Genomic DNA, 27,944 nt, shown 5'->3' with positions numbered 1-27,944 from the left:
CCTTGATCATTATGTACTGTCTTTCTTTGTCTCTTGTAATAGTCTTTATTTTAAACTCTATTTTGTCTGATATGAGAATTGCTACTCCAGCTTTCTTTTGATTTCCATTTGCATGGAATATCTTTTTCAATCCCCTCACTTTCAGTATGTATGTGTCCCTAGGTCTGAAGTGGGTCTCTTATAGACAGCATATATATGGGTCATGTTTCTGTATCCATTCAGCCAGTCTGTGTCTTATAGTGGGAGCATTTAATCCATTTATATTTAAGGTAATTATCAATATGTATGTTCCTATTCCCATTTTCTTAATTGTTTTGGGTTTGTTATTGTAGTTCTTTTCCTTGTCTTGTGTTTCTTGCCTAGAGAAGTTCCTTTAGCATTTGTTCTAAAGCTGGTTTGTTGGTGCTGCACTCTCTCAGCTTTTGCTTGCTTGTAAAGCTTTTAATTTCTCCATCAAATCTGAATGAGATTCTTTCTTGGTAGAGTAATCTTGGTTGCAGGTTTTCTCCTTCATCACTGTAAATATGTCCTGCCATTCCCTTCTGGCTTGCAGAGTTTCTGCTGAAAGATCAGCTGTTAACCATATGGGGATTCCCTTGTGTGTTATTTGTTGCTTTTCCCTTGCTGATTTTAATATGTTTTCTGTGTATTTAATTTTTGATAGTTTGATTAATATGTGTCTTGGCAGATTTCTCCTTGGATTTTTCCTGTATGGGACTCTCTGTGCTTCCTGGACTTGATTAACTATTTCCTTTCCCATGTTATGGAAATTTTCAACTATAATCTCTTCAAATATTTTCTCAGTCCCTTTCTTTTTCTCTTCTTCTTCTGGGACCCCTATAATTCGAATGTTGTTGCTTTTCATGTTGTCCCAGGTGTCTCTGAGACTGTCCTCAGTTCTTTTCATTCTTTTTTCTTCATTCGGCTCTGCAGTAGTCATTTCCAAAATTTTATCTTCCAGGTTACTTATCCGTTCTTCTGCCTCAGTTATTCTGCTATTGATCCCTTGTAGAGTATTTTTAATTTCATTTATTCCATTGTTCATCGTTGCTTTTTTCCTCTTTAGTTCTTCTAGGTCCTTGTTAAATGTTTCTTGCATTTTGTCTATTCTATTTCCAAGATTTTGGATCATCTTTACTATCATTATTCTGAATTCTTTTTCAGGTAGACTGCTTATTTCCTCTTCATTTCTTACGTCTGGTGGGCTTTTACCTTGCTCCTTCATCTGCTGTGTGTTTTTCTGTCTTCTCATTTTGCTTATCTTACTGTGTTTGGGGTCTCCTTTTCACAGGCTGAAGGTTCGTAGTTCCTGTTGTTTTTGGTGTCTGTCCCCCATGGCTAAGTTTGGTTCAGTGGGTTGTGTAGGCTTCCTGGTGGAGGGGACTAGTGCCTGTGTTCTGGTGGATGAGGCTGGATCTTTTCTTTCTGTTGGGCATGTCCGTGTCTGGTAGTGTGTTTGGGGATGTCTGTGGCCTTATTATGATTTTAGGCAGCCTCTCTGCTAATGGATGGGGTAGCGTTCCTGTCTTGCTAGTTGTTTGGCATAGGGTGTCTAGCTCTGTAATTTGCTGGTCCTAGAGGGAAGCTTGGTCTTGGTGTTGAGATGGAGATCTCTGGGAGGTTTTCGCCATTTGATATTACATGGAGATGGGAGGTGTCTTGTGGACCAGTGTCCTGAAGTTGGCTCTCCCACCTCAGAGGCACAGCACTGACTCCTGGCTGGAGCACCAAGAGCCTTTCATCCGCATGGCTCAGAATAAAAGTGAGAAAAAGTAGAAAGAAAGAAAGAGGATAAAATACAATAAGATAAAATAAAGTAAATTTATTTAAAAAACTAATTATTAAGGGAAAGTTCTTTTTTAAAAGTAAAAAAAAATCATACAGAAGGACGGAATCCTAGGATAAATGGTGAAAGCAAAACTATACAGACAAAATCTCACACTGAAGCATACGCATACACACTCACAAAAAGAGGAAAAGGGGAAAACATAATATATCTTGCTCTGAAAGTCCACTTTCTCAATATGGGATGATTCGTTGTGTATTCACATATTCCTCAGATGCAGGGTACATGAAGTTGATTGTGGCGGTTTAATCCGCTGCTCCTGAGGCTGCTGGGAGGGATTTCCCTTTCTCTTCTTTGTTCGCACAGCTCCCGGGGTTCAGCTTTGGATTTGGTCCCGCCTCTGCGTGTAGGTCGCCTGAGGGCGTCTGTTCTGTGCTTAGACAGGATGGGGTTAAAGGAGCAGCTGATACGGGGGCTCTGGCTCACTCAGGCTGGGGCGAGGGAGGGGTTCGGCTGTGGCGTGAGCCTGTGGCGGCAGAGGCCAGCATGACCTTGCAGCAGCCTGAGGCGCTCCGTGCATTCTCCCGGGGAACTTGTCCCTGGATCACCGGACCCTGGCAGTGACGGGCTTCACAGGCTCCCAGGATGGGAGGTCTAGTTAGTGACCTGTGCTTGCACACAGGCTTCTCGGTGGTGGCAGCAGCAGCCCTAGCATCTCATGCCCGTCTCTGGGGTCAGCGTTGATAGCCGCGGCTCACGCCTGTCTCTGGAGCTCCTTTAAGCAGCGTTCTTAATCCCCTCTCCTCGCACACCAGGAAACAAAGAGGGAAGAGAAAGTCTCTTGCCTCTTCGGCAGATCCAGACTTTTTCCCAGACTCCCTCACGGCTAGCCGTTGTGCACTAACCCCTTCAGGCTGTGTTCATGCCGCCAACCCCAGTCCTGTCCCTGCGATCTGACCGATGCCCGATCCTCAGCTCCCAGCCTCCGCCCTCCCCGGCATGTGAGCAGACAAACCTCTGGGGCTGGTTAGTGCTGGTTGGCAACGATTCTCTCTGCGGGAATCTCTCCGCTTTGCCCTTCACACCCCTGTTGCTGTGCTCTCCTCCGTGGCTCCAAAGCTTTCCCCCTCAGCCACCCACAGTCTCTGCCCATGAAGGGGCTTCCTAGTGTGTGGAAACCTTTCCTCCTTCACAGCTCCCTCACACTGGTGCAGGTCCCATCCCTATTCTTTTGTTTCTGTTTTTTCTTTTTTTTAAACCCACCTAGGTACGTGGGGAGTTTCTTGCCGTTTAGTAGGTCTGAGGTCTTCTGCCAGCGTTCAGTGGGTGGTCTATAGGAGCAGTTCCACGTGTAGATGTATTTCTGACTTATCTGTGGGGAGGAAGGTGATCTCCGCGTTTTACTCTTCTGCCATCTTCCTCTGCTTCCAAGAAAGAAGGTTCTTAAAGGCTCTTTTCTTACTTTCCCTAGGAACCCTGGATGGGAATTTCCCTCCTCAGCGGCAGGACGTGGACAATGATTTCTTCCTCCTCTTTAGTGTGATAGATGAGAACCTTAGCTGGCATATCAATGAGAACATTGCCACTTATTGCTCAGACCCTGCCTCAGTTGACATAGAAGATGAGACCTTTCAGGAGAGCAATAGGATGCATGGTAAGGTGGGAGTATGTGGCCACACTATGACAGTGAACATTGATGGAGGGTCTCCACTGGGCCTAGCATTTGGTGGATGTTTTCACATACCTTGTTCCTTTTAATTCTCACAAAGACCATGAGTAGTAGATGGTTTTCCCGTTTCACTCATGAGGAAACCGAGGCTCTAGGATTACACAGAAAATAAATGGCACAGCTAAAATTCCAACCCTGGTCTGTCTGACTGCGTAGGCTATGCTCTTGCCATTAGGTACCCTGCTTTCTAAAGTGGAATAGCCCATGTTGTGGACTCCAAAGTCATATACTATATGCTCAGGTCACTTTGGTGAGGATTGCCTACTGATATAATTAGTGAACACTTCTTTGTTCTAAAAAGGATGCAAACTGTTAAAATTACACATTTTGTAGAGAAAATAAATGACTTCCCATAAGGGAGTTGACCATCTTAATTAAATTTAAAACAAACTATAGGCACGAAAGCCTGGGGCATGGACAGAGAACTGAGTTTAGAAATGAAAGTAAGTGATTTTGCTTTCATTTATTTCTGGGAGTGATTTACTTGGTGACAGAGGTGGGCGCAAAATGAGAGAGTCCCAAGGGGAGGTGAAAACTCAGAGGGAAGATGCAAAGTATGGCTTGGACAGCTCAAATTTCCCTTAGTTTTAAACCAATTGCTTGTAATAACTATGATAATTAGTTAGCTAACTTGACAGCTGTCCTGTGGAAATTTCAGAAGGAAATTGGCTTAGATGGAAAGAAAGTTTGTAAAATAAACTCCATTTCTTAGAAAGCTTCCTCAGATTTCTGGGTTGGAATCCTGGCTCTACCACATAATAGATTTGTGGTCTTGGGAGAGAAGTAACTTTAGCTCTCTGAGCTTTGATTTTCACATTTTTTTACATAATAACAGTGAATTCTGCCTCTTTCCCAGGGATGTTTGTAAGATTTATATAAGATAATACATATGGTCAGCACAGTGTGCTCTTTGAATCCTCATCTAAATGTTATCTATTATTATTGTCTGATGGTAAGGCCTCTCTCATTGGGCTGTCCTTTCCTAACTCTGATATTTTCTTTTGCAGCAATCAATGGCTTTGTCTTTGGAAACTTACCAGATCTGAGCATGTGTGCACAGAAGCGTGTGGCCTGGCACTTGTTTGGCATGGGCAACGAGGTAGATGTCCACACAGCTTTCTTCCATGGACAGATGCTGACCATCCGAGGCCACCGTACTGATGTGGCGCATATCTTTCCAGCCACTTTTGTGACTGCTGAGATGGTACCCCGGGAACCTGGCACCTGGTTAATTAGCTGTCAAGTGAATAGTCACTTGCAAGGTGAGATCCAACATCTCTGATCTTTCAGATACAGGACATAGGTGGCAGTGATGATTATCAGGAGGCTGGGTTTCTGATCTGGAGACATAAAATTGGTCTTTCAGGTGAGATAGTTGGATATAAATGATGAAACATTAGACTAGAATTCTGGGATTCCAGATTCTTTCCTGGCTCAGCCATTAAATTGCAAGTTGACCTGGGGCATTACTCTCTGAGTTTCATCTTCCCCATCTCTAACATAAGATGGTATAGGAATGGATGAGTGAACTTTTAATCTGCCTTTTTTTTGCTCAGAATTCTAAGGAATTAAGACCTGATAGTATTTGCTGCTGATTGAACAGGGAGTGAAGGAGTAATTAGTTAAAGAAGAGTAAGACTTTTTCAGGAGATCATGGAGTATTGTGGGCAAGTAGTGACACTCTAGTTAGAATCCAACAGCAATAGGTTTAGAAGGTTTGGTTTTTAGAAGAAGAATGGTTGAGGTAAAGGCCCTGTGCAGTGAGAAACATCAGAGGAGCAGAGGAACCTATGAGACAATGGAAAGAGCATTAGGTAGGTGATTAGAAGGTTCAAGTTGTCTCAGCTCTGTGGAAAACTGAAGAAATCACTATGTGATTTTGGAAAAATCGCTTCCCACTTCTATGCTTCATTTGCTATATATATATATATATATATATATATATATATATATATATATATATAGGGGGATTGGGTTTAAATAGTTTCTAAGATCTTCAGCTCTCACTTTCTAAAATTATTTGAAGTATGGTAAATCAAGTGAAAGTCATGAAAATGATATATGAGTATGTGAAAGTGGATTTGAGTAGGTGAGGAATTATAGACTGGTGGGATATTGATTCTGGAATGGTAAGTTTGACCCAATAGGAGCCAGGTATTCATGTTCCATTGTCCAGGGTCTGCCCTCAGTACCAGATGTACCTGGATAAGAGAGTATGAATGTGGATGGAGTTTAGGGATGCAGTGCAATAGTGAAACAAACATAAGCCTTAGAGCCAGACAAGCCTGGATTCAAAACCTGGTTCCACCAGTTAGTTACCTTTGATAAGACATATCACTTTTTTGAGTCTATGTTTCCTCATGAGGATTGCAATAATGATTCCTACCATATAAAGTTGTAATGAGGTTTCAGAGAGATAATGGGATTTTGAATCTTAGAGACGGGGGAATGATGAGACCAAGATCCTGGATACAAGAGAAGAAAATGAGTACTCAAATTTACAGTTAAAATATAGGCACTTAAATCTCAACTGTACCTCTGACTAGCTATGTAATCTTGGGCAATTTACTTAACCTCTCTGATCCTTAATTTTCTTAATCTTCAAAAGGGGACATTAAAAGTCTGCTTCATAGGCTAGTTATGAGGACTGAAGGAGATAACATATGTAAATCACCTGACACAGGGCCTGGCATATAGTACACATTCAACAAAAATGAATATCTTTACCTCCTCCTTCTTCATACCTCTGATTTCTGATTTCAAATTTCAAATCTCCTTGGGATATTGTGAGACTCAAATGAGATAATGTACCTGAATGACCTCTAGAATTAGCCAAGCAAATATAACACAGCATCATCCATTACCATTATGCCTCAATGTAACATCTTCCACATTTGGAAACACTACTTAGAATCTAAATTTTCCTGACAGTCCCAAGTGTGAAGCTTCATCTTCATGTGTAGATGATGTTCCATTATTTTGGGAGCTTCCCACTTTACAAATAACTTACTCCTCTTTTTAAAATTTGATGCTCCCATGGGCCTAGTGTGGTAGATTTCCCTATTCTCCCCATTTACAAATCAGGGGTTAAGCTCAGGTCTAGGAAGTGACTTGCCTAAGGTTCTATAGATAAGGATAAGTCTTGGACTTGAACTCAGGTATTTTGACTTCAAGCTCTGTGATGTTGCTACAGTGTAAGCATTTTGCAGAGGCAAGAGCAAGGGTCTGGTAGATGAGTCAATTGTGGTGAGCAGGTGGAGATATTTCAATTCCCACATAGGCTTTCTCTCTCCCAGCTAGGCTCTTTAGGAGTGAGAGAAAGTAGCCCATTTGGAGGCAGGGGTAAAGAGCCTAGTGGAAGGTGGAAGGGGGAAACATTAGGAGAAGGAGAAAGCTGAGTCAGCTGGGTAGAAGATGTTTTGGGTGGAATGGAGCTAGCCATGATGTTCTTCCTGCAGATGGCATGCAAGCACTCTACAAGATCAAGTCTTGCTCCATGGCACCTTCCATGAATCTACTCACAGGCAAAGTCCGGCAGTACTTCATTGAGGCCCATGAGATTCAATGGGACTACGGCCCAATGGGGCATGATGGGAGTACGGGGAAGAATTTGAGGGAGCCAGGCAGGTAAGAGGTAGTGTATTCCCTCTCCCTACTCCTGGGCCCAACCACACACACCTATTATTCCCTCTCAGAAATCTCTCACTTCACTTGGGGATCACAATCATTGTTTGTCTGAAGTTACATGGCACAACTGATAGCCAAATTCTTGTAGCCCCCAGAAGTGCTTGCTCTTGGGGAGCTATAAAACTTTTTGTATGGTTATGTCATATTCCCAGCAAAGAGTCCAAGCAGAAAAGAAGGTCCAGGTGGGACCGGATCATTTAAAATGGCATTTCTCCAACTCTAATTTACTAATTATTTACCTCTTTGCTCCTTCCTTTCTTTACCATAGTCTGAAGGAGACATTTAAGCTGAAGTGTAAAATGCACTCTGAGAAGTGTAGGAAGAGGGGAAACAACATGCCTGTGGCCATTCCATGCTCATCCTTTTGGAGGAATTTCTCCAAATTCTCATGCCTCATCCATGACTCAGATGTGGGCAAGATAGAGTAGAAGGTTAGTGCCCTAATCAGTTGCTAAGCCTTAAGTTATACTGACTCACTGGTCTATCAGTGATTCAAGGTTTTTCAAAAGAGGCACTTGATAGATGACTAAGAGAGTTTATGGAGAAATATTCTAGGACACCCAATCATGTTTATTCTTCCAGTAGGACATAATGGAATGAATCTGCAGAAAACATAGGAAAGTAGGCACTTGGGTGTCAGCATTGCTTCTAAGAATCTGAAGCTCGTCTTGTTAAGTTAGTGGGTTTTCATTTTTGAAAGAAAGATATTATTGATTAAGGGAAGAAAGGATCTTGAGTACCTGAGGATGATTAAGGACAGATGTAAGACTACTTAACTCTGGAGAACAAAACTGATCCCAGTGTCTAGAACTTACAAGCAAGAAGATTTCAGCCTATTTCTATACAACAGTAAAAGGAATTGCTTTCTCTGAAAATAAGTTCCCTGATCTTGGAAAGGCTCAAGCAGAAGCTGTGTATTGTTAATTTGTGTTGTCACCAGAGGAAATACCTTCAGTGGGTGGAAGTTAACCTGGATGATCTCTGAGGTCCTTCCTAATCACAAAGATCCATAACTTGATGAGAAAAAGGGTGAGATGGAAACCTATTTGACACATGGCTAAATAATTTGAAATTTGCCTCCTTATATGCCAGTGGCTCAGATAAATTCTTCCAGAAGAGCTCCAGCCGAATCGGGGGTACTTACTGGAAAGTTCGATATGAAGCCTTCCAAGATGAGACATTCCAGGAAAAGGTGCAGCTGGAGGAAGATAAGCATCTTGGAATCCTGGGTGAGGAATCCTTAACTTGTGAATTTAATTGACTAGAGCCAGAGAATTGGGAAGGGCTTAGAAACTGGAGGCTGATGACAGCTCAGAAACACACTCTAGACCAACATTTCCCAAAGTGAGTCCCAAGAGATGAGTGTTTTGTGAGAAAGGGTTATAGGTCTGAATTTGTCTGCAAAACACTAAGTTAAACAGTCAAATAGTGTTCTTTGATGCAGGGCTTCCCAGAGCCTTGAATTTATTTTTGTTCATCATGAATCTCCAAGATGGGAGTAGAGTATATAGCATTTCTTATATTTACTTTGCTACTGAAACCTTTTTTCATTGAACATCTTCTGAGAGCAGTGTTTTACATATCACACTTTTTAATTTTTTTTATTTTGCGGTACGCGGGCCTCTCACTACTGTGGCCCCTCCCGTTGCGGAGCACAGGCTCTGGACGCGCAGGCTCAGCGGCCATGGCTCACGGGCCCAGCCACTCTGCAGCATGTGGGATCTTCCTGGACCGGGGCACGAACCCGTGTCCCCTGCATCGGCAGGCAGACTCTCAACCACTGCGCCACCAGGGAAGCCCCATATCACACTTTTAAACGTTATTCTCTAGGTGTATTTCTGAAGGGCTATATAAGGCAGTAAGACTGTTCATGTTCTTGGCAATACGGGACCAGGAGCAGATTGGCATGACATGCAGACATGCTTGCTATGGTGAGGGATGTGGAACAAAGCTTAGGGCCTGACCTTAGAGAAGGTATCTAGAAGGCCTAAAGCACAGTATAGCACTGAATTACTATAGGAAGATTTGGTGTGGCTTAGTCACTTGGTAGAGCAGGAAATAAGATATATCAGATGGGAAAAAACTCTGAAAATGAAATAAAGTAATGGACCATATTCTGGGGATAGGTTTGTGCCAGTTGATTTTAGGAGACCTGAACATGGACAATTGCTGTTTCATTAGCTGGATAGGGAGATATAAGGAGAAGAAACCCACCTGGGTTTGGGAAAGAGGGTGGGTGGCGAGTAGCAAGGAGCTATCATTAGCTGGTATTCAGTATTGGTCCCCAGTCCTTGTTTTTCTTCAATATTTTATTGTGGTAAAATATGCATAACATAAAATTTACCATCTTAACCATTTTAAAGTACACTCTTCAATGGTATTAAATGCATTCATAGCATTGCACAGCCATCACCACCATCCATCTCCATAACTCTTTTCATCTTGTAAAACTGAATCACTATACTCATTAAAAATAACTACCCATTCTTCCCTCCCTCCAGTGCTTGGCAACCACCATTCTACTTTCTGTCTCTATGATTTTGACTACCTTAAGCACCTCATATAATTGGAATTTTACAATGTTTGTCTTTTTGTGACTAACATTTCACTTAGAATAATGTCCTCAAGGTCCATCCATGTTGTAGTATATTGCAGAATTTCCATTGTAGTTTTGCTTATCCACTCATCTATTAATGGACACTTGGTTTGCTTCCACGTTTTAGCTGTTTAGAATAATGTTGCTATGAATATGGGTGTACAAATGTCTCTTTGAGACATGCTTTCAATTACTTTGGGTATATACACAGAAGTGGAATTGCTGGGTCTTATGGTAATTCTAGTTTTAATTTTTTGAGGAACCACCATGCTGTTTTCCACAGTGACTGCACCATTTTACAATCCCACCAACAGTGCATAAGTGTTCCAATTTCTACACATCCTTGGCAACACTTATTTTCTGATTTTTTTCATAGTATCCATCCTAATGGGTGTGAGGAGTTGGCTTATTGTAGTTTTGATTTGCATTTCCCTGATGGTTAGTGACGTTGAGCATCTTTCCATGTGCCCATTGGCCATTTGTATATCTGCTTTGGAAAGATGTCTATTCAAGTCCTTTGCGCAACTTTAGTTGGATTATTTTTTTGTTGTTGAGTTTTAGGAGTTCTCTATATATTCTGGATATTAATCTCCTGTCAGATGTATGATTTGCAAATATTTTCTCCCATTCTGTGGGCTGCCTTTTCACTCTGCTGGTAGTGTCTTTTGATGCACACTTAAAATTTTTTTTCATGAAATACAATATGTTTATTTTTTTTAGTTACCTGTGTCTTTGGTGTCATAGCCAAGAAATCATTGCCCAATCCAGTATCCTGAATATTTTGCCCTATGTTTACTGACAAGAGTTTTATTGTTTTAGGTACATTTAGACCTTTGATCTACTTTTATTTAATTTTTGCATATAGTGTTAGGTAAGGGTTCAACTTCATTCTTTTGCATATTGAAATCCAGTTTTCCCAGCACCATTTGTTTAAAAGACTATCCTCATATGTGCAAGGGTTTATTTCTGGGCTCTCTATACTATTCCTTTGGTCTCTATGTCTGTCTTTATGCCAATATCACACTGTTTTGATTACCATAGCTCTGTAGTAAGTTTTAAAATCAGGAAATGTGATGTCTTCTAGTTTGTTCTTTTTTCCCCAAGATTATTTTGCTATTTGGAGTCCCTTGAGATTACATATGAATTTTAGAAAGGGTTTTCCCACTTCTTCAAAATCATCATTGAGATTTTGATAGAAATTTCACTGAATCTATAGGTAGTATTGACATTTTAACAATATTAAGTCTTTTGATCTATGAACATGCAATGTGTTTCCTTTTTTTGTGTGTGTGGTATGCAGGCCTCTCACTGTTGTGGCCTCTCCTGTTGTGGAGCACAGGCTCTGGACGCGCAGGCTTAGCAGCCATGGCTCATGGGCCTAGCCGCTCCACGGTACGTGGGATCTTCCCGGACCAGGGCACGAACCTGCGTCCCCTGCATTGGCAGGCGGAGTCTCAACCACTGCGCCACCAGGGAAACCCTGTTTCCATTTTTTATATCTATTTTATTTCAGCAATGTTTTGTAGTTTTCATTCTACAAGTTTTTCACAACCTTGGTTAAATAAATTCTAAGTATTTTATTCTTTTCATGTTATTATAAATGGAATTCCTTTTGTAATTTCTTTTTCAGATTTTTCAATGTTAGTGCAACTGACTTTTGTGTGTTGATTTTGTATCTCACTACTTTGCCTAATTCATTGATTCTAACAGTTTTTTGTGGGCACTTTAGGATTTTCTAAATAAGTATGATAAAGATCTTATCATCTGCAAACAGATAATTTTACTTCTTCATTTCCAATTTGGATATCTTTTATTTCTTTTTCTTGACTAATTGATCTGGCTAGAAGCCCCAGTAATATGTTGAATACAAGTGGTAAAAGCAGGCATCCTTGCTCTTTCCTGATCTCAGAGGAAAACTTTTCAGTCTTTCAACATTGAGTATGATGTTTGCTGTGGGTTTTTCATATATGGCTTTTATTATATAGAAGTAGACTCCTTCTATTCCTAGTTTCTGGATTTTTTTTTAATTATTAAAAGGTGTTGAATTTTGTCAAGTGTTTTTTCTGCATCAATCAACATGATCATTATTTCCCTTCATTTTGTTAATATAATATATTACATTGATTAATTTTTGTACGTTGAAACATTCCTGCATTCCAGGAATAAAACCGACTTAGTCATGGTGTGTAATGGTTTTTTTTTTTTTGCTTTTTTTAGAATTGAATGTATTTTTATTTTTTTTAACATCTTTATTGGAGTATAATTGCTTTACAGTGTAATATTTTTAATATGTGGCTGAGTTTGTTTTGCTAGTATTTCATTGAGGATTTTTGCATCAGTGGTCATAAGTAATATTGGTGTGTGGTGTTCTTATAATATCTTTGCCTGGCTTTGATATCAGTGTAATGCAATGTTGACCTCATAGAATGATTTAGGAAGTATTCCCTCCTCTACAATTTTTTTGGGAATATTTGAGAATTGGTATTACTTCTTTAAATGTTTAGTAGAATTCACGAGTAAAGCCATCAGGTCCAGGGCTTTTCTTAATTCCCAGATTTTTGATGACAGATTCAATCTCTTTATAGGTCTTTCAGATTTTCTATTACATTATGATTAAGTCTTGGTTGGTTTTCTGTTTTAGGAATTGTCTATTTTATCTAGGTTTTCCAATTTGTTGGTTTACAAACAAATTATAATCTTTTTAATAATATTTCTTATAATCTTTTTATATAATCTATTACAAACATTTTTTTCTTTACTTCTTAAAATCAGTAGTAATGTCCCCAATTTCATTTCTGATTTAGTAATTTGAATCTCCTATACTTTTTTCTTACTCCATCTAACTAAAGATTTTTCAATTTTGTTGACCATTTTGAAGAACCACTTGTGGTTTCATTGTTTTTTTTTAATATGTTTATTGGAGTATAATTGCTTTACAATGTTGTGTTAGTTGCTGCTGTATAACAAATTGAATCAGCTATATGTATACATATATCCCCATATCCATTCGCTATTTCATCTCCCTCCCACCCTCCCTATCCAACCGCTCTACAGTGACACAAAGCACAGAGCTGATATCCCTGTGCTCTGCAGCTGCATCCCACTAGCTATATATTTTACATTTGGTAGTGTATAGATGTCCATGCTACTCTCTCACTTCACCCAGCTTACCCATCCACCTCCCCATGTCCTCAAGCCAATTATCTAGGTCTGTGTCTTTATTCCTCTCCTGTCCCTAAGTTGTTCAGAACCATTTTCATTAATTACATATATATTTGTTAGCATACGGTATTTGTTTTTCTCTGTCTGACTTATTTCACACTGTATGACAGTCTCCACGTCCATCCACCTCACTGCAAATATCTCAATTTCAATTATTTTTATGGCTGAGCATTATTCTATTGTATATATGTGCCACATCATCTTTATCTATTTATCTATCAATGGATATTTAGGTTGATACCATGTCCTGGCTTTTGTAAATAGTGCTGCAATGAACATTGTGGTATATGACAATTTTTGAATTATGGTTTTCTCAGGGTATACGCTCAGTAGTGGGATGGCTGGGTCATATGATAGTTCTAGTTTTAGTTTCTTTAAGGAACCTCCATACTGTTCACCATAGTGGCTGTATCAACTTACATTCCCCCCAACAGTGCAAGAGGGTTCCCTTTTCTCCACACCTTCTTCAGCATTTATTGTTTGTAGATTTTTGATGATGGCCTTTCTGACTGTTGTGAGGTGATATCTCACTGTAGTTTTGATTTGCATTTCTCTAATGATCAGTGATGTTGAGCATCCTTTCATGTGTTTGTTGGCAATCTGTATATCTTCTTTGGAGAAATGTCTACACATTTTTATATTGGGTTGCTTGTTTTTTTGCTGTTGAGCTGCATGAGTTGCTTGTATATTTTGGAGATTCATCCTTTGTCAGTTGCTTCATTTGCAAATATTTTCTCCCATTCTCAGGGTTGTCTTTTCGTCTTGTTTATAGTTTCCTTTGCTGTGCAAAAGCTTTTAAGTTTCACTAGGTCCCATTTGTTTATATTTATTTTTATTTCCATTTCTCTAGGAAGTGGATCAAAAAGGATCTGCTGCAATGTATGTCACAGAGTGTTATGCCTGTGTTTTCCTCTGAGGCTTTTATAGTGTCTGGCCTTACATTGAGGTCTTTAATCCATTTTGAGTTTATTTTTGTGTATGGTGATAAGGAGTGTTCTAATTTGATTCTTTTACATGTAGCTGTCCAGTTTTCCCAGCACCACTTATTGAAGAGGCTGTCTTTTCTCCATTGTATATTCTTGCCTCCTTTGTCAAAGATAAGGTGACCATAGTCCATTGGTTTATCTCTGGGCTTTCTATCCTCTTCCATTTATCTATATTTCTGCTTTTATGCCTGTCCCATACTGTCTTGATTACTGTAGCTTTGTAATATAGTCTGAAGTCAGGGAGTCAGATTCCTCCAGCTTGGTTTTTCTTTCTCAATATTGCTTTGGCTATTCGTGGTCTTGTGTGCTTCCATACAAGTTGTGAAAAAAAATTCTACTTCTGTGAAAAATGCCATTGGTAGTTTGATAGGGATTACATTGAATCTGTAGATTGCTTTGGGCAGTAGAGTCATTTTCACAGTGTTGATTCTTCCAATTCAAGAATATGGTATATCTCTCCATTTTACATCCTACTACTTTACCAAATCATTGATCAGCTCTAGTAGTTTTCTGGCGGCATTTTTAGGATACTCTATGTACAGTATTATGTCATCTGCAAACAGTGACAGTTTTACCTCTTCTTTTCCGATTTGGATTCGTTTTATTTCTTTTTCCTCTCTGATTGCTGTAGCTAAAACTTCGAAAACTATGTTAAATAATAGTGGTGAGAGTGGGCAAACTTGTCTCGTTCCTGATCTTAGTCAAAATTGTTTCAGTTTTTCACCATTGTGAATGATGTTGGCTGTGCGTATGTTATATATGGCCTTTATTTTGGTGAGATAAGTTCCCTGTATGCCTACTTTCCAGAGGGTTTTTATCATAAATGCATGTTGATCTTAGTCAAAGATTTTTCTGCATCTATGGAGATGAACATATGATTTTTATCCTTCAGTTTGTTAATATGGTGTATCTCATTGATTGATTTGCCTATATTGAAGAATCCTGCACCTCCAGGATAAACCCCACTTGATCATGGTGTGTGATCCCTTTAATGTGCTGTTGGATTCTGTTTGCTAGTATTTTGTTGAGGATTTTTGCATCTATGTTCATCAGCAATATTGGCCTGTAGTTTTTGTTTGTGTGTGTGTGTGTGTGTGTGGCATCTTTGTCAGGTTTTGTATCAGAGTGATGGTGGCTTTGTAGAATTAGTTTGAGAGTGTTCCTCCCTCTGCTATATCTTGGAAGAATTTGAGAAGGATAGGTTAGTTCTTCTCTAAATATTTGATAGAATCCGCCTTTGAAGCTATCTGGTCTTGGGCTTTGTTGGAAGATTTTTAATCATGGTTTCAATTTCAGTGCTTGTGATTGGTCTGTTTATATTTTCTATTTCTTTCTGGTTTAGTCTCGGAAGGTTGTGCTTTTCTCAGAATTTCTCCATTTCTTCCAGATTGTCCATTTTATTGGCATATAGTTGCTTTTCGTAATCTCTCATGATCCTTTGTATTTCTGCAGTGTCAGTTGTTTCTTGTCCTTTTTCTTTTCTACTTCTATTGATTTGAGTCCTCTCCCTTTTTTTCTTGATGAGTCTGGCTAATGGTTTATCAATTTTGTTTATCTTCCCAAAGAACCAGCTTTTAGTTTTATTGATCTTTGCTATCGTTTCCTTCATTTATTTTTCATTTATTTCTGATCTGATCTTTATGATTTCTTTCCTTCTGCTAATTTTGGGGGGTTTTTTTGTTCTCCTTTCTCTAATTGCTTTAGGTGTAAGGTTAGGTTGTTTATTTTTCTTGTTTCTTAAGGTAGCATTGTATTGCTATAAACTTCCCTCTTAGAACTGCTTGTGCTGCATACCATAGGTTTTGGGTCAGTTTGTTTTCATTGTCATTTGCTTCTAGGTATTTTTTGATTTCCTCTTTGATTTTTTCAGTGATCTCTTTGTTATTAAGTAGTGTATTGTTTAGCCTCCATGTGTTTTTAATTTTTACCCATTTTTCCTGTAATTTATATCTAGCCTCATAGAGTTGTGGTCATAAGAGATACTTAATATGTGTTCAGTTTTCTGAAATTTGACAAAGCTTGATTTGTGTCCCAAGATATGATCCATCCTGGAGACCGTTGAATGAGCAGTTGAGAAGAAAGTGTATTCTGTTGTTTTTGGATGGAATGTCCTATAAATATCAATGAAGTCCATCTTGTTAAATGTATCATTTAAAGCTTGTGAGTCCTTATTTATTTTCATTTTGGTTGATCTGTCCATTGGTGAAAGTGGGGTGTTAAAGTCCCCTACTATTATTGGGTTACTGTCGATTTCCCCTTTTATGGTTATTAGCATTTCCCTTATGTATTGAGCTGTTCCTATTTTGGGTGTATAAATATTTCCAATTGTTATATCTTCTTCTTGGATTGATCCCTTGATCATTATATAGTGTCCTTCCTTGTCTCTTGTAGTAGTCTTTATTTTAGAGTGTATTTTATCTGATATGACTATCAGTACTCCAACTTCCTTTTGATTTCCATTTTCATGTAATATATTTTTCCATCCCCTCGCTTTTAGTCTGTATGTGTGCCTAGGTCTGAAGTGGGTTTCTTGTAAACAGCATGTATATGGGTCTTGTTTTTGTATTCATGTAGCCAGTCTTTTGGTTGGAGCATTTAATCCATCTACATTTAACGTAATTATTGATATGTATGTCCCTATTATGATTTTCTTAATTGTGTTGGGTTTGTTTTTGCAAATTTCTTCCTTTTCCTGTGTTTCCAGCCTAGAGAAGTTTCTTTAGCATTTGTTGTAAAGCTGGTAGGTTATGCTGAATTCTCTTAACTTTTTATTGTCTGTAAAGCTTTTAATTTCTCCATCGAACCTGAATTAGATCCTTTCTGGGTAGAGGAATCTTGGTTGTAGTTTTTTCCCTTTCATCACTTTTAATATATCCTGTCACTCCCTTCAGGCCTGCAGAGTTGCTGCTGAAAGATCAGTTGTTAACCTTATGGGGATTTTATTGTATGTTATTTGTTGCTTTTACCTTGCTGCTTTTAATATTTTTTCTGTGTATTTAATTTTCGATAGTTTGATTAATATATGTTTTGGCGTGTTTCTCCTTGGATTTTTCCTGTATGGGACTCTCTGTACTACCTGGAATTTATTGACTCTTTTATTTTCCATATTAGGGAAGTTTTCAACTATAATTCTTCAAATATTTTCTCAGTGCCTTTCTTTTTCTCTTGTTCTTCTGGGACCCCTATCATTTGAATGTTGATGTGTTTAATATTGTCCCAGAAGTCTCTGAGACTGTCCTTAATTCTTTTTGTTCTTTTTTCTTTATTCTGCTCTATGGTAGTTATTTCCACTATTTTATCTTGCAGGCCACTTATCTATTCTTCTATCTCAGTTATTCTGCTATTGATTCCTTCTACAGAACTTTTAATTTCATTTATTGTGCTGTTAATCATTGTTTGCTCTTTAGTATTCTAGGTCCTTGTTAAACGCTTGTTGTATTTTCTCCATTGTATTTCCAAGAGTTTGGATCATCTACTATCATTACTGTGAGTTGTTTTTCAGGCTGAGTGCTTATTTCCTCTTCATTTGTTTGGTCTGATTGGTTTCTATCTTGCTCTTTCATGTGCTGTGTATTCCTCTGTCTTCTCATTTTGCTTAACTTACTGTGTTTGGGGTCTCCGTTTCACTGGCTGCATGTTCGTAGTTCCCATTGTTTTTGGTGTCTGCCTTCAGTGGGTAAGGTTGTTTCAGTGGGTTGTGTAGGATTCCTGGTGGAGGGCACTGGTGCCTATGTTCTGGTGGATGAGACAGGATCTTGTCTTTCTGCTGGGCAAGACCACGTCCAGTGGTGTGTTTTGGGGTGTCTGTGAACTTATTATGATTTTAGGTGACCTCTCTGCTAATGGGTGGGGTTGTGTATCTGTCCTGTTAATTATTTGGCCTATGGTTTCCAGCACTGCAGCTTGCTGTTTTTTTGAGTGGAGCTGGGTCTTAACATTGAGGTGGAGATCTATGTGAGAGCTTTCGCCTTTTGATATTAGGTGCGGCCGGGAAGTCTCTGGTAGACTCATATCCTGAACTCAGCTCTTCCACCTCAGAGGCTCACACTGGAGCTCCAAGACCCTCTCAGCCAGTCAGCTCAAAGAAAAGGGAGAAAAAAATAAAATAAAGAAAAATAAAATATTTAAAAGAAAAAAATATTAAAAATAAAAAGTAAAAAATATTTTTAAAAAAGAGGGAAAGAAGAGAGCAACCAAACCCAAAAACTAATCCACCAATGATAACAACCACTAAAAACTATACAAAAAGAAAAAGAGAAACGGACAGAGAGAAGAACCCTAGGACAAATGGTAAAAGCAAAGCTATACAGACAAACACACACATAAAAGCATACACATACACACTCACAAAAAGAGAAAAAGGAAAATATATATATGTTAAAAAAAGGAAGAGAGCAACCAAATCAATAAACAAATCTACCAATGATAATAAGCTCTAAATACTAAACTAAAATAAACATAAAACCAGAAACAAATTAGATGCAGAAAGCAAACTCCAAGTCTACAGTTGCTCCCAAAGTCCACTACCTCAGTTTTGGCATGATTAATTGTCTATTCAGGTATTCTGCAGATGCAGGGTACATTAAGGTGATTATGGAGATTTAATCCACTGCTCATGAAGCTGCTGGGAAAGATTTCCCTTTCTCTTATTTGTTCGCACAGCTCCAGCTTTCGTTTTGGCCTCGTCTCTGTATGTAGGTCTCCTGTGGCCATCTGTTCCCCACCCAGACAGAATGGGGTTAAAGGAGTGGCTGATTAGGGGGCTCTGGCTCACTCAGACCAGGGGGAGCGAGGGGTCCGGAATGCAGGGCGAGCCTGAGGCGGCAGAGGTTGGTGTGATGTTGCAACAGCCTGAGGCACACCATTTGTTCTCCCAGGGAAGTTGTCCCTGGATCACGGGACCCTGATAGTGGTGGGCTGCACAGGCTCCTGGGGGGAGAGGTGTGTGTGTGTGGATAGTGACCTGTGCTTGCACACATGCTTCTTTTTTTTTAACATTTTTATTGGGGTATAATTGCTTTACAATGGTGTGTTAGTTTCTGCCTTATAACAAAGTGAATCAGTTATACATATACATATGCTCCCATATCTCTTCCCTCTTGTGTCTCCCTCCCTCCCACCCTCCCTATCCCACCCCTCCAGGCAGACACAAAGCACCGAGCTGATCTCCTGTAGCAGCAACCTTAGTGTTTCATGCCCACCTCTGCTATCCACACTGATAGCTGCATCTCGCGCCCATCTCTGGAGTTCATCTAGACAGTGCTCTGAATCTCCTCTCCTCGCACACCCCAAATCAATGGTCTCTTGCCTCTTAGGCAGTTCCAGACTTTTTCCCAACTCCTTTCTGGCTATCTGTGGTGCACTAGCCTCCTTCAGGCTGTGTTCATGCAGCCAACCCCAGTCCTCTCCCTGGGATCTGATCTCCAAAGCCAGAACCTCAGCTCCCAGCCCTCTCCTGCTCCAGTGGGTGAGCAGACAAGCCTCTCTGGCTGGTGAGTGCTGGTCAGCACTGATCCTTGTGTGGGAATTTCTCTGCTTTGCCCTCTGTGCCCCTGTTGCTGTGCTCTCCTCCATGGATCCAAATCTTCCCCACTGTCCACCCACCATCTCTGCCAGTGAAGGGGCTTCCTAGTGTGTGGAAGCTTTCCCTCCTTCACAGCTCCCTCCCAGAGGTGCAGGTCCCATCCCTATTCTTTTGTCTGTTTTTCCACTTTTCTCTTTTGCCCTACCCAGGCACATGGGTAGTTTCTTGCCTTTTGGGAGGTCTGAGGTCTTCTGCCAGCATTCAGTAGGTGTTCTGTAGGAGTTGTTCTACATGTAGATGTATTTTTGATGTTTTGTGGGAAGGAAGGTGATCTCCTCGTCTTACTCCTTCACCATCTTGAAGGTTCTCCATATTTATTTTCATTGACTTCTAAAATTGTTTTTCTATTCTCTATTTTATTTATTTCTGCTCTAATCTTTATAATTTCCTTTCTTCTGCCAGCTTTGTGTTTTGTTAGCTTTTATTTTCCTAGTTCCTTAAGTTGTAAAGTTGGGTTGTTGGTTTGTGAACTTTCTTGTTTCTTAAATGTGTTTATAGGTATAAGTTTCCCGCTTAGCACTGCTTTTACTACCTCTCATACCTTTTGGTATGTTGTGTGGTCATTTTCATTTTCCTCTACATATTTTGTAATTTCCCTTATGATCTCTTTTCTGATATTATGGTTGTTTAAAAGTGTGTTGCTTAATTTCCACAACTTTGTGAATTTTCCAGTTTTCCTTCTGTTATTGTTTTCTTACTTTATCCCATTGTGGATGGAGACAATACTTTATATGATATATTTTTAAGTCTATTGAGATTAATCTGTGGCCTAACTTATGGTTTATCTTGGAATGTGTCCTCTGTGCACTTGAGAAGAATGTGTATTCTGTTCTTGTTGGGTAGAGTGTTCTGTATATATCTACTTGGTCTATCGTGTATTTTGTCTTCATTTCATTGCTTATCTTTTGTATAGTTGTTTTTTCCATTATTGTAAGTGAGGTATAGGTTCCTAGTCTTTGAACAGAGGTGCAACATTAGGAGTAGCAATTGAGTAAAAACTAAGCCAGAAACCCTGAACTAGGGTTAGAGCCACCAGAAGTACTCAAGGTATTGTCTTGGTATTTCTTGTTGATCTCAAAGTTGTTCCAGGCTAGGTTAGATGTGGTAGGTAATGGAAGAAAGGTAAGTGTAGAAGTGATGGCTAGACTACCTAGTCCAGGACCTGACTAGAAGTTATAATAATTTCATCTGTTTCAATTCAGTTTAGGATTGAGGCAAGCTCATATTTTTAGTTGAGTTCTACCAGGAAATGCAGTTGTGGGAACTGGGATTGGACCTGACAGTGGAGTAGGAGAAAACCCTGACTTCAGGACCTGGTTCTCTTCCTAATCAATCATTTGAATTTGGGCAGATCAGTTCCAACTCTCTGAGCTGCAGTTTCCTCATCTGAAGAATGATGATATCATCTGCCTTTTATACCTTTGAATGGTGATTGAAGATCAAAATGAGGTGGTGGACTTTAAAATGCTTTTTATAACTGTAAATTGCAATATACTTGAAAAAGATTATTCTTATTATTGCAGAGGAAAAACTTCTCTATCTTTTTCACTTCTTTTTTACTTTTCTTCCCTCTCCTACTTCCATCCTACCTGATCATCCTGTTTACATTACCATTGTCTCTCCTTCCCATTTTCCAGGGCCAGTGATCCGGGCTGAGGTGGGTGACACCATCCAGGTGATCTTCTACAACCGTGCCTCCCAGCCATTCAGCATTCAGCCTCATGGGGTCTTTTATGAGAAAGACTCCGAGGGAACTGTGTACAATGATGGTGAGCAGGCAGGGTTTCAAGTAATGTGGGCTGCAGATAATAACAGGTACCTCTAGAGTACAAATAAATAAAGGAGTGAAAGAGAAAAAAAGGCAGAATTAACTGCCATGGACGGATGTTGTTGAATGAATGTATGATATTTTAGTGAGACAGAGCTGGGATCAATAAGAGACAACTACTTTTAAGTATATTTAAATATATTCTGATTATGAAAGTACATGTATTATGGAATTTTGATAAACATGGAAAATTATAAAATAAATAAAGTTCATTCATAAGTAAATTGCCAATATATTTTATATACCTTTTAACATTTTTCTGTGTTTATACAAATTTATATATTTAAAAATTTGTGATGATATATTTTGTATAGTTTGGTGTCTTACTATTTTCACTTAACATTATATTGTGTCCATTTTCTATGTCATTATAATCTTACAAACATTTTAATGACTATATAATACTCTAACACATAGATTTTACCTTATCTTCTATTATTTGGGCATGTAGGTTGCTTTCATTATTTTTTAATATTGTAAATCATGTTGCAATGAATGAATATATATATTTGGTTTGGACTACTACCTTAGGAAAAAATCCTAGAAGTGGGATTATTGGGTAGTTAATTTCTTGTTTTCCCTGAGAATAATATTAACACCTGCTAACCTCAAGCCAAAAATACCAAAAAATACTGAAAGCATAAAGGGCAAACTTACAGACAAATCTGGAATAAAAGAACATTCTACAATGCAACTGGTCTAGTATCTTCAAGAAATCAATGCCATAGGGAAAAGAATTAAAGAGACAACACCAAGGGCAATGTGCAAACCTTGTCTGGATGTTAGATGATATTAGGGTATTTTCTTAGGTCTGGTAATGTTATTATGGTAATATAGCAGATGCTTACTGATGTATTTAGAAGTAAAATGTCATTATGTTTGCATTTCACTTCCAAATGATTTAGAAAAAGTAAGCATACACATAGATTTAGATAAATTAAAGATGGCCAAGTCTGTGATAAAATAGATAACCAACAAGGAACTACTATAAAAATAAATAAATAAATAAATAAATTTTAAAAAATACAAAGAGAAAAAAGGTGGCCAAATGTTAACAATCAACTCCAAGTGGTAGGGTAATTATTGCACTAGCCTTTAAGGTTTTTTGTATGTTTAAAAATTTAAAGAGTTAGGAACAATGAATGAATAAGAAAAAATAAGTTAAATCCATCCTAAATTATACCACCATATGATAAATTATACTACAAATATCCTTATGTATGCTTCTTTGCCTACTTTTATGATTATTTCATCAGAATATATATTTAAGATGTGGAATTATATCAGAGGGTGCACACATGAAAATTTCTGATACCTATGTCCAAATTGCTCTCTGGAAAAATTTGCAGTCACATCAATTTGGAATTCCATCAACAGTTACCAAGAGGGAGGATACATTTTCTTACAACCTCACCAGCAGAGGGCAGCCATTTTAATCATTGTCAAAATGTCAGTCTTGTAAGCAAACAACAAAATTCACTGTTACTTCTATTTGCATTAGGTTGAACATTCTTTTCAGTATTTATTTTGTATCTTACTTTTTTTGTGGACATAAACTTTTTAAGGCTTTTGATACATTCTGTCAACATTTTTTCTAAAATGGTTATTTTATTTACACTTACCCTTTTTATAGGTGAGTGAGAGGAGTAAGTGCCATTTGAACCACTTATCACCAGAACTGATTATTATAATTTGTAAAATTTTGTTAATTTTAGGCAAAAAAATTATATTTTGTACAGGCAAAAAAATTATATTTTCACTTGTACTAATTTGATTACTAATAGGTTTGAACATATAAAATAAAATTTCTGTGCATTGCCTGACCATGACTTGTGTCTATTTAAGGAATTACAGCCTTAGTATCATATATACACACACACGCACACACATACATACAAAACATATACACGTCCATACATACATGAATACACATAGAGAGGAAAATACGTTCAACAATTAGAAACATTCTAAGATGAAACAGGCTATGATGGTAGGTAGTGAGTCTTCTATCTCTGGATACTTTTAAGCAGAGGTAGGACTACAAGAGGAGATGAATGTATGTTTTTAAGTGAGGGATATTCCAAATAAGTTTTAAAAGTTCTTTCAATCCTTAGGTCCTATGAGTTTGGAAAACTGAAACCTAGGGAAATTTAAATTTTTCCAGTTCATATCACAAGTAGTGGCAGAACCAGAAACCAAACTCTAGTCTCTTGACTCCTACTCAGAACCTTTTTTAATATTCTATATTTTATGTTGCTGCTTCTCCTACTGCTACTCCAAAATGCCTTTGTAGATTATGATCTTTACTTCACTGTTTGGAGATGATGATACTCACTCTAGCCAATGTGAGTAATGAATTCTATGTCTTTTCCTATAGGCTCATCCCACCCTGGCTTGGTGGCTAAGCCCTTTGAGAAAGTAACATACCGCTGGACAGTCCCTCCCAATGCTGGCCCCACTGCTCAGGATCCTGCCTGTCTCACCTGGATGTACTTCTCTGCTGCTGATCCCATAAGAGATACAAATTCTGGTCTGGTGGGCCCCCTGCTTGTGTGCAAGGCCGGTGCCTTGGGTGCAGATGGCAAGCAGGTATTGCCATGGTTTCTGGCTGGAAAGCCTGCTGAGAAGATGATGAGGTTGGGTTGCTGAATAGGAGTTAAGCATGGAACTGGGTTCTAGTAGTGAAGGAATAAAAACAAAAGTTATTGAATCAGAAATTAATAGTTGGTGACTTCATGCTATCTTGCATGCTATTCTTTTGTTCACAAACACATATCTTCCTTAGTCTCTATTCCTTTCTATTTTATATTCTCCCAACATCTCCTCATTGTTTTAACCTCAGTGGCCCTTAAACCTTGCTCCTAATTCCTAACTCTGCCCTACTATTTTCTTGCCTTCTTTCATAACCAGCCCATAAATCTTAGCTGTTTAACCTTGAGCAAATTACTTAACCTCTCTTTGTCTCAGTTTCCTCATCTACAGTAAAGGGTTAACAATAGAAGAAGGTATCTTGAGTTTCTGTGAACACTAATTAAAATAATCCATATAAAGTACTTGGCACAGTGTCTGATACCTAGTAAAGACTCAGTAAATGTTAGCAGTAATAATAATAATATTACTAAAATTAATAATAAAATAATAGTAAGTTAGTAATTAGTATAATGATTTTTTCTTTTATTTTCTAGCTTCTCCATTCCCATAGAATCCTCTGTCACCCCCTCCCCGATCTCCCAGACGTCTTTCCCCACTCCTTCCCTTAATTGATTCCAGGCTCTCTTCTATCACACTCTGTACCTCTTCATCAATCTTGTGCACAATTTTGTGCCTCTTCCCTGCCCTCTTTCATACATCCCTCCCCTCCAGTCTTATCACTTTATTTTAACCCCCTTCACCCACCTGCAATTTGAAGTTACCTGAGGAAAAACTTTACAGCAACAACTGCAGCTCTAGGCAGGAGATATGGGCTTGGATCTGTGTTTGGAAAAGGAAATGGAAAATAATCAGGGATCATTGGGTTCTGGAGCTGCACAGTCCACAACTGCTGAAACTGTGGTTATTCCCACTCTGTTTTCTTCCACTGGGACTACAGAAAGGAGTGGATAAAGAATTCTTTCTCCTTTTCACTGTGTTGGATGAGAACAAGAGCTGGTACAGCAATGCCAATCAAGCAGCTGCTATGTTGGATTCCCGACTGATCTCAGAGGATTTCAAGGGTTTCCAAGACTCTAATCGGATGCATGGTATGGGGAGTGCTTTTACACTAAGCTACAACTGAGAGATTATAAGTAAAATCTAGCCTAGATTTAATCATGATCCATTCCTGTAAACATTGATCCTATCGGTCATCTCTTCCCAAGAGACAAGCTACATCAAGGTATTAAACCTAAGACAACATATCTTATACTTAGTCCCTTCTTGTGCTTTGTTCTGTGTTACACAGTATGGGAGACACTGGAAAAAGATACTGTAAAATGAGGATTGCACACAAAGAATCCGCTAGAGAATGAGGAGAGTAAGCTGGGATGATACCTTTCCAGTCTTATCTCCTTCTTTCTTATCACCCGCTATTCTTGCTTCCCAACCCCATACTCCAGCCAAATAGGGATATTTTCTCTATATAGACATACCTTGTACTTTCTGAGTCCATGCTTTTGTAATGATTTGTCCTCCACTTGAAATACCCCTCCTTACATTTTTGCTCTTAGCCAGCGGAAATTCTTCTCATTTTCTAAGGCCCTACTCAAAAGCTACCTCCTCCTCATTTCTTATTACCAAGTCCCAGGATGATGACACCCTCTTACTAACTACTATTGTATTTTTATCAGACTCTTTCAATAGCAAGTTCCATACACTCCAAAATATTGTAGTTATTTGTTACGTGCCTTTTGACTTCTGCTAGAGTGTAGTCTCCTTAAAGGTGAGTATTGTTTGTTGTTTATCTGTGTATCTTTTACATGGTCTAATATATAGTAAGTAGTTATTGAACTAGTGAACTACTAAATTAATGAATAGGTGGGTGGGTGAGTGAATTAATGGGGAGTCATGGTCCAAGTTTGTAAGGAACTCTCAGCATTCTGCAATGAAATGAAACTAACACCCATGAAACAATTATAGAATATCCAAGACAGACTATAATTAAGTGCTAAATTGTGTGGAACAGCTTTTAAGTGACATAGCATTCAGAAAAGGAGAACATCAATGAGGAACAATCCAGTTAAAGGATTCCTGGAAGAAGGAAGTGCTTGACTGAGCCTTGAAGTCTGAATAACTTTGCAATCAAACATTATAGGTAGGGGAAGCAGAATCAAGCAGTTAGCGATGGTTCCATCAGCATTCCAGGGGATTATCAAATAAAGTTACTCATTAAAGCTGGTTCCAGTGGATGTAGGAACATTGAAAAGGGATCAGCTTCAAGCAGGTCTCCCTGTATTTTTGAGCGGAGTATGCAGGGTGGGAGAGGGTCAAGAACGAGTGTGTTGTCTTTTGGCTCTATCTCTTGCTTCTCATTACCAGTCAGTTACATCAGCTGGAAAAAGTAATACAGTCTACAAACCAAGTTTATTCCAGTATGAATTTATTTGACAACTGATAAGTACTAGGTAACATGCGAGGTGCTTGGAAAAAATGATGTGCTTCATGCTAGGTCAATCTAGTGTGGGAGATAAATTTGTACGTAAATCACTGGACTCTGTGGTAAGTGACATTTCAGAATTTTGTGGGGAGAAAAGTTTCAAGGAAGCCAGAAAGAGTGTAAAAACTGCTTTACAGGGTAGATGATATTTGAGCTAGTGCATGATGGATATGTAGTAATTTGCTGTAGAGAGAAACCAGAGGGAAAGTTTATTCCAGGCAAAGGGAACAGCCTGTGAAAAATCAACAAGTATTTTCTACGTGCCTACCATGTTCAAGGTCCTGGGAATACAGAGGCAAATAGAGCTCGCAGGATAAAGGTGTGCATGTGTGTGTGAAAGAGAGTGAGAGGATAGGATATAGGTAGGAGTACCAGGGAGGAGGCTTTCGTGTGGGAGTTCAGGCCAGAGATGTTGAGAGCCAGAAATAAGGCAGTGGGAGTGAAGATGAAAAGGAGGAAACAGATTGAAAGCTGAGGAAGGAACCTTGGGGAACTCCAACACTTTACAGAGGCATGGAGAATGAGTAAAAGATGGAGGAGGAACATTCAGAAAAGTTATAAGAGAACCAGGGACATATAGTGCTGTAGAATCCAAGGGAGGAGGGTTTCAAGAAAGTGGGAATAGGAAAGATTAATACGTGTGTGTGTGTGTGTGTGTGTGTGTGTGTGTATGTAAGTGTGTGAAAGAGTTGTGGGAGTGGGGAGTAGTTCAGTTGTGCCAGGATGTGAAGTATGGTGGAGGAGGGGCAGCAGGTAAAGCCAGAAAGGACAATAGGGCCCTCGTCCCAAGAGGCAGATCTTCATAAGTAGAACTAAAGTGGCTTAGGGAAGAAGGCAGAGGAGTTGAGAATGACTCAGAAATTTCAAGTTGTGGGAAAACTTAGTACAGAGCTGATGCCATGCTGCTGGCTGGTGCCCAAGTAGTCTGGTCTCACCTCCCCATCCTGTCTTGTGTTTTTGTTTTCCAGCCATTAACGGGTTTCTGTTCTCTAACTTGCCCAGGCTGGACATGTGCAAGGGTGACACAGTGGCCTGGCACCTGGTTGGCCTGGGCACAGAGACTGATGTGCATGGGGTCACGTTCCAGGGCAACACTGTGCAGCTTCAGGGCATGAGAAAGAGTGCAGCCATGCTCTTTCCTCACACTTTTGTTATGGCCATCATGCAGCCTGACAACGCTGGTAAGTGCTTTAGCAGCTGGCCTAGGCTGAGGAACTTTATTGGGCATTGGACTGGGTGAGGTGGGAGGCTGGTGAAGAGAAAAGGAAAGTCATGTTGAGGGTACTTGTGAACTTCTCAAAACAGTTGTGTCTTCTCCTTCCTCAATGTGTACTCCATGTTTTGGTTATTTGGATTCTCTTCTCAGTTGCAGGCAGAATAAAGAGCTGAGGAAGC

At 39.1% G+C, this 27,944-nt stretch overlaps 1 protein-coding gene across 1 annotated transcript in view; it reads left to right on the top strand.

Annotated features, from left to right (window-relative positions):
- HEPH (hephaestin) overlaps nucleotides 1-27,944 on the top strand; it is an 87,951-nt gene that overhangs the window by 8,607 nt on the left and 51,400 nt on the right. Inside the window, exons 4-11 of the mRNA XM_022564087.3 lie at nucleotides 3,258-3,440; nucleotides 4,523-4,777; nucleotides 6,974-7,142; nucleotides 8,295-8,431; nucleotides 21,228-21,359; nucleotides 23,796-24,007; nucleotides 25,008-25,158; nucleotides 27,518-27,730. Coding sequence (XP_022419795.2) covers nucleotides 3,258-3,440; nucleotides 4,523-4,777; nucleotides 6,974-7,142; nucleotides 8,295-8,431; nucleotides 21,228-21,359; nucleotides 23,796-24,007; nucleotides 25,008-25,158; nucleotides 27,518-27,730 — 1,452 coding nt within the window. The remainder of the gene's footprint in view (nucleotides 1-3,257; nucleotides 3,441-4,522; nucleotides 4,778-6,973; nucleotides 7,143-8,294; nucleotides 8,432-21,227; nucleotides 21,360-23,795; nucleotides 24,008-25,007; nucleotides 25,159-27,517; nucleotides 27,731-27,944) is intronic.

Source organism: Delphinapterus leucas, chromosome X, assembly GCF_059928025.1.
Source record: "Delphinapterus leucas isolate spDelLeu-1000000601 "Yukka" chromosome X, BTC_Dleu_Yukka2, whole genome shotgun sequence".
NCBI classification, from domain to species: Eukaryota; Metazoa; Chordata; class Mammalia; order Artiodactyla; family Monodontidae; genus Delphinapterus; species Delphinapterus leucas.
This window is presented reverse-complemented; position numbering and strand designations above follow the sequence as displayed.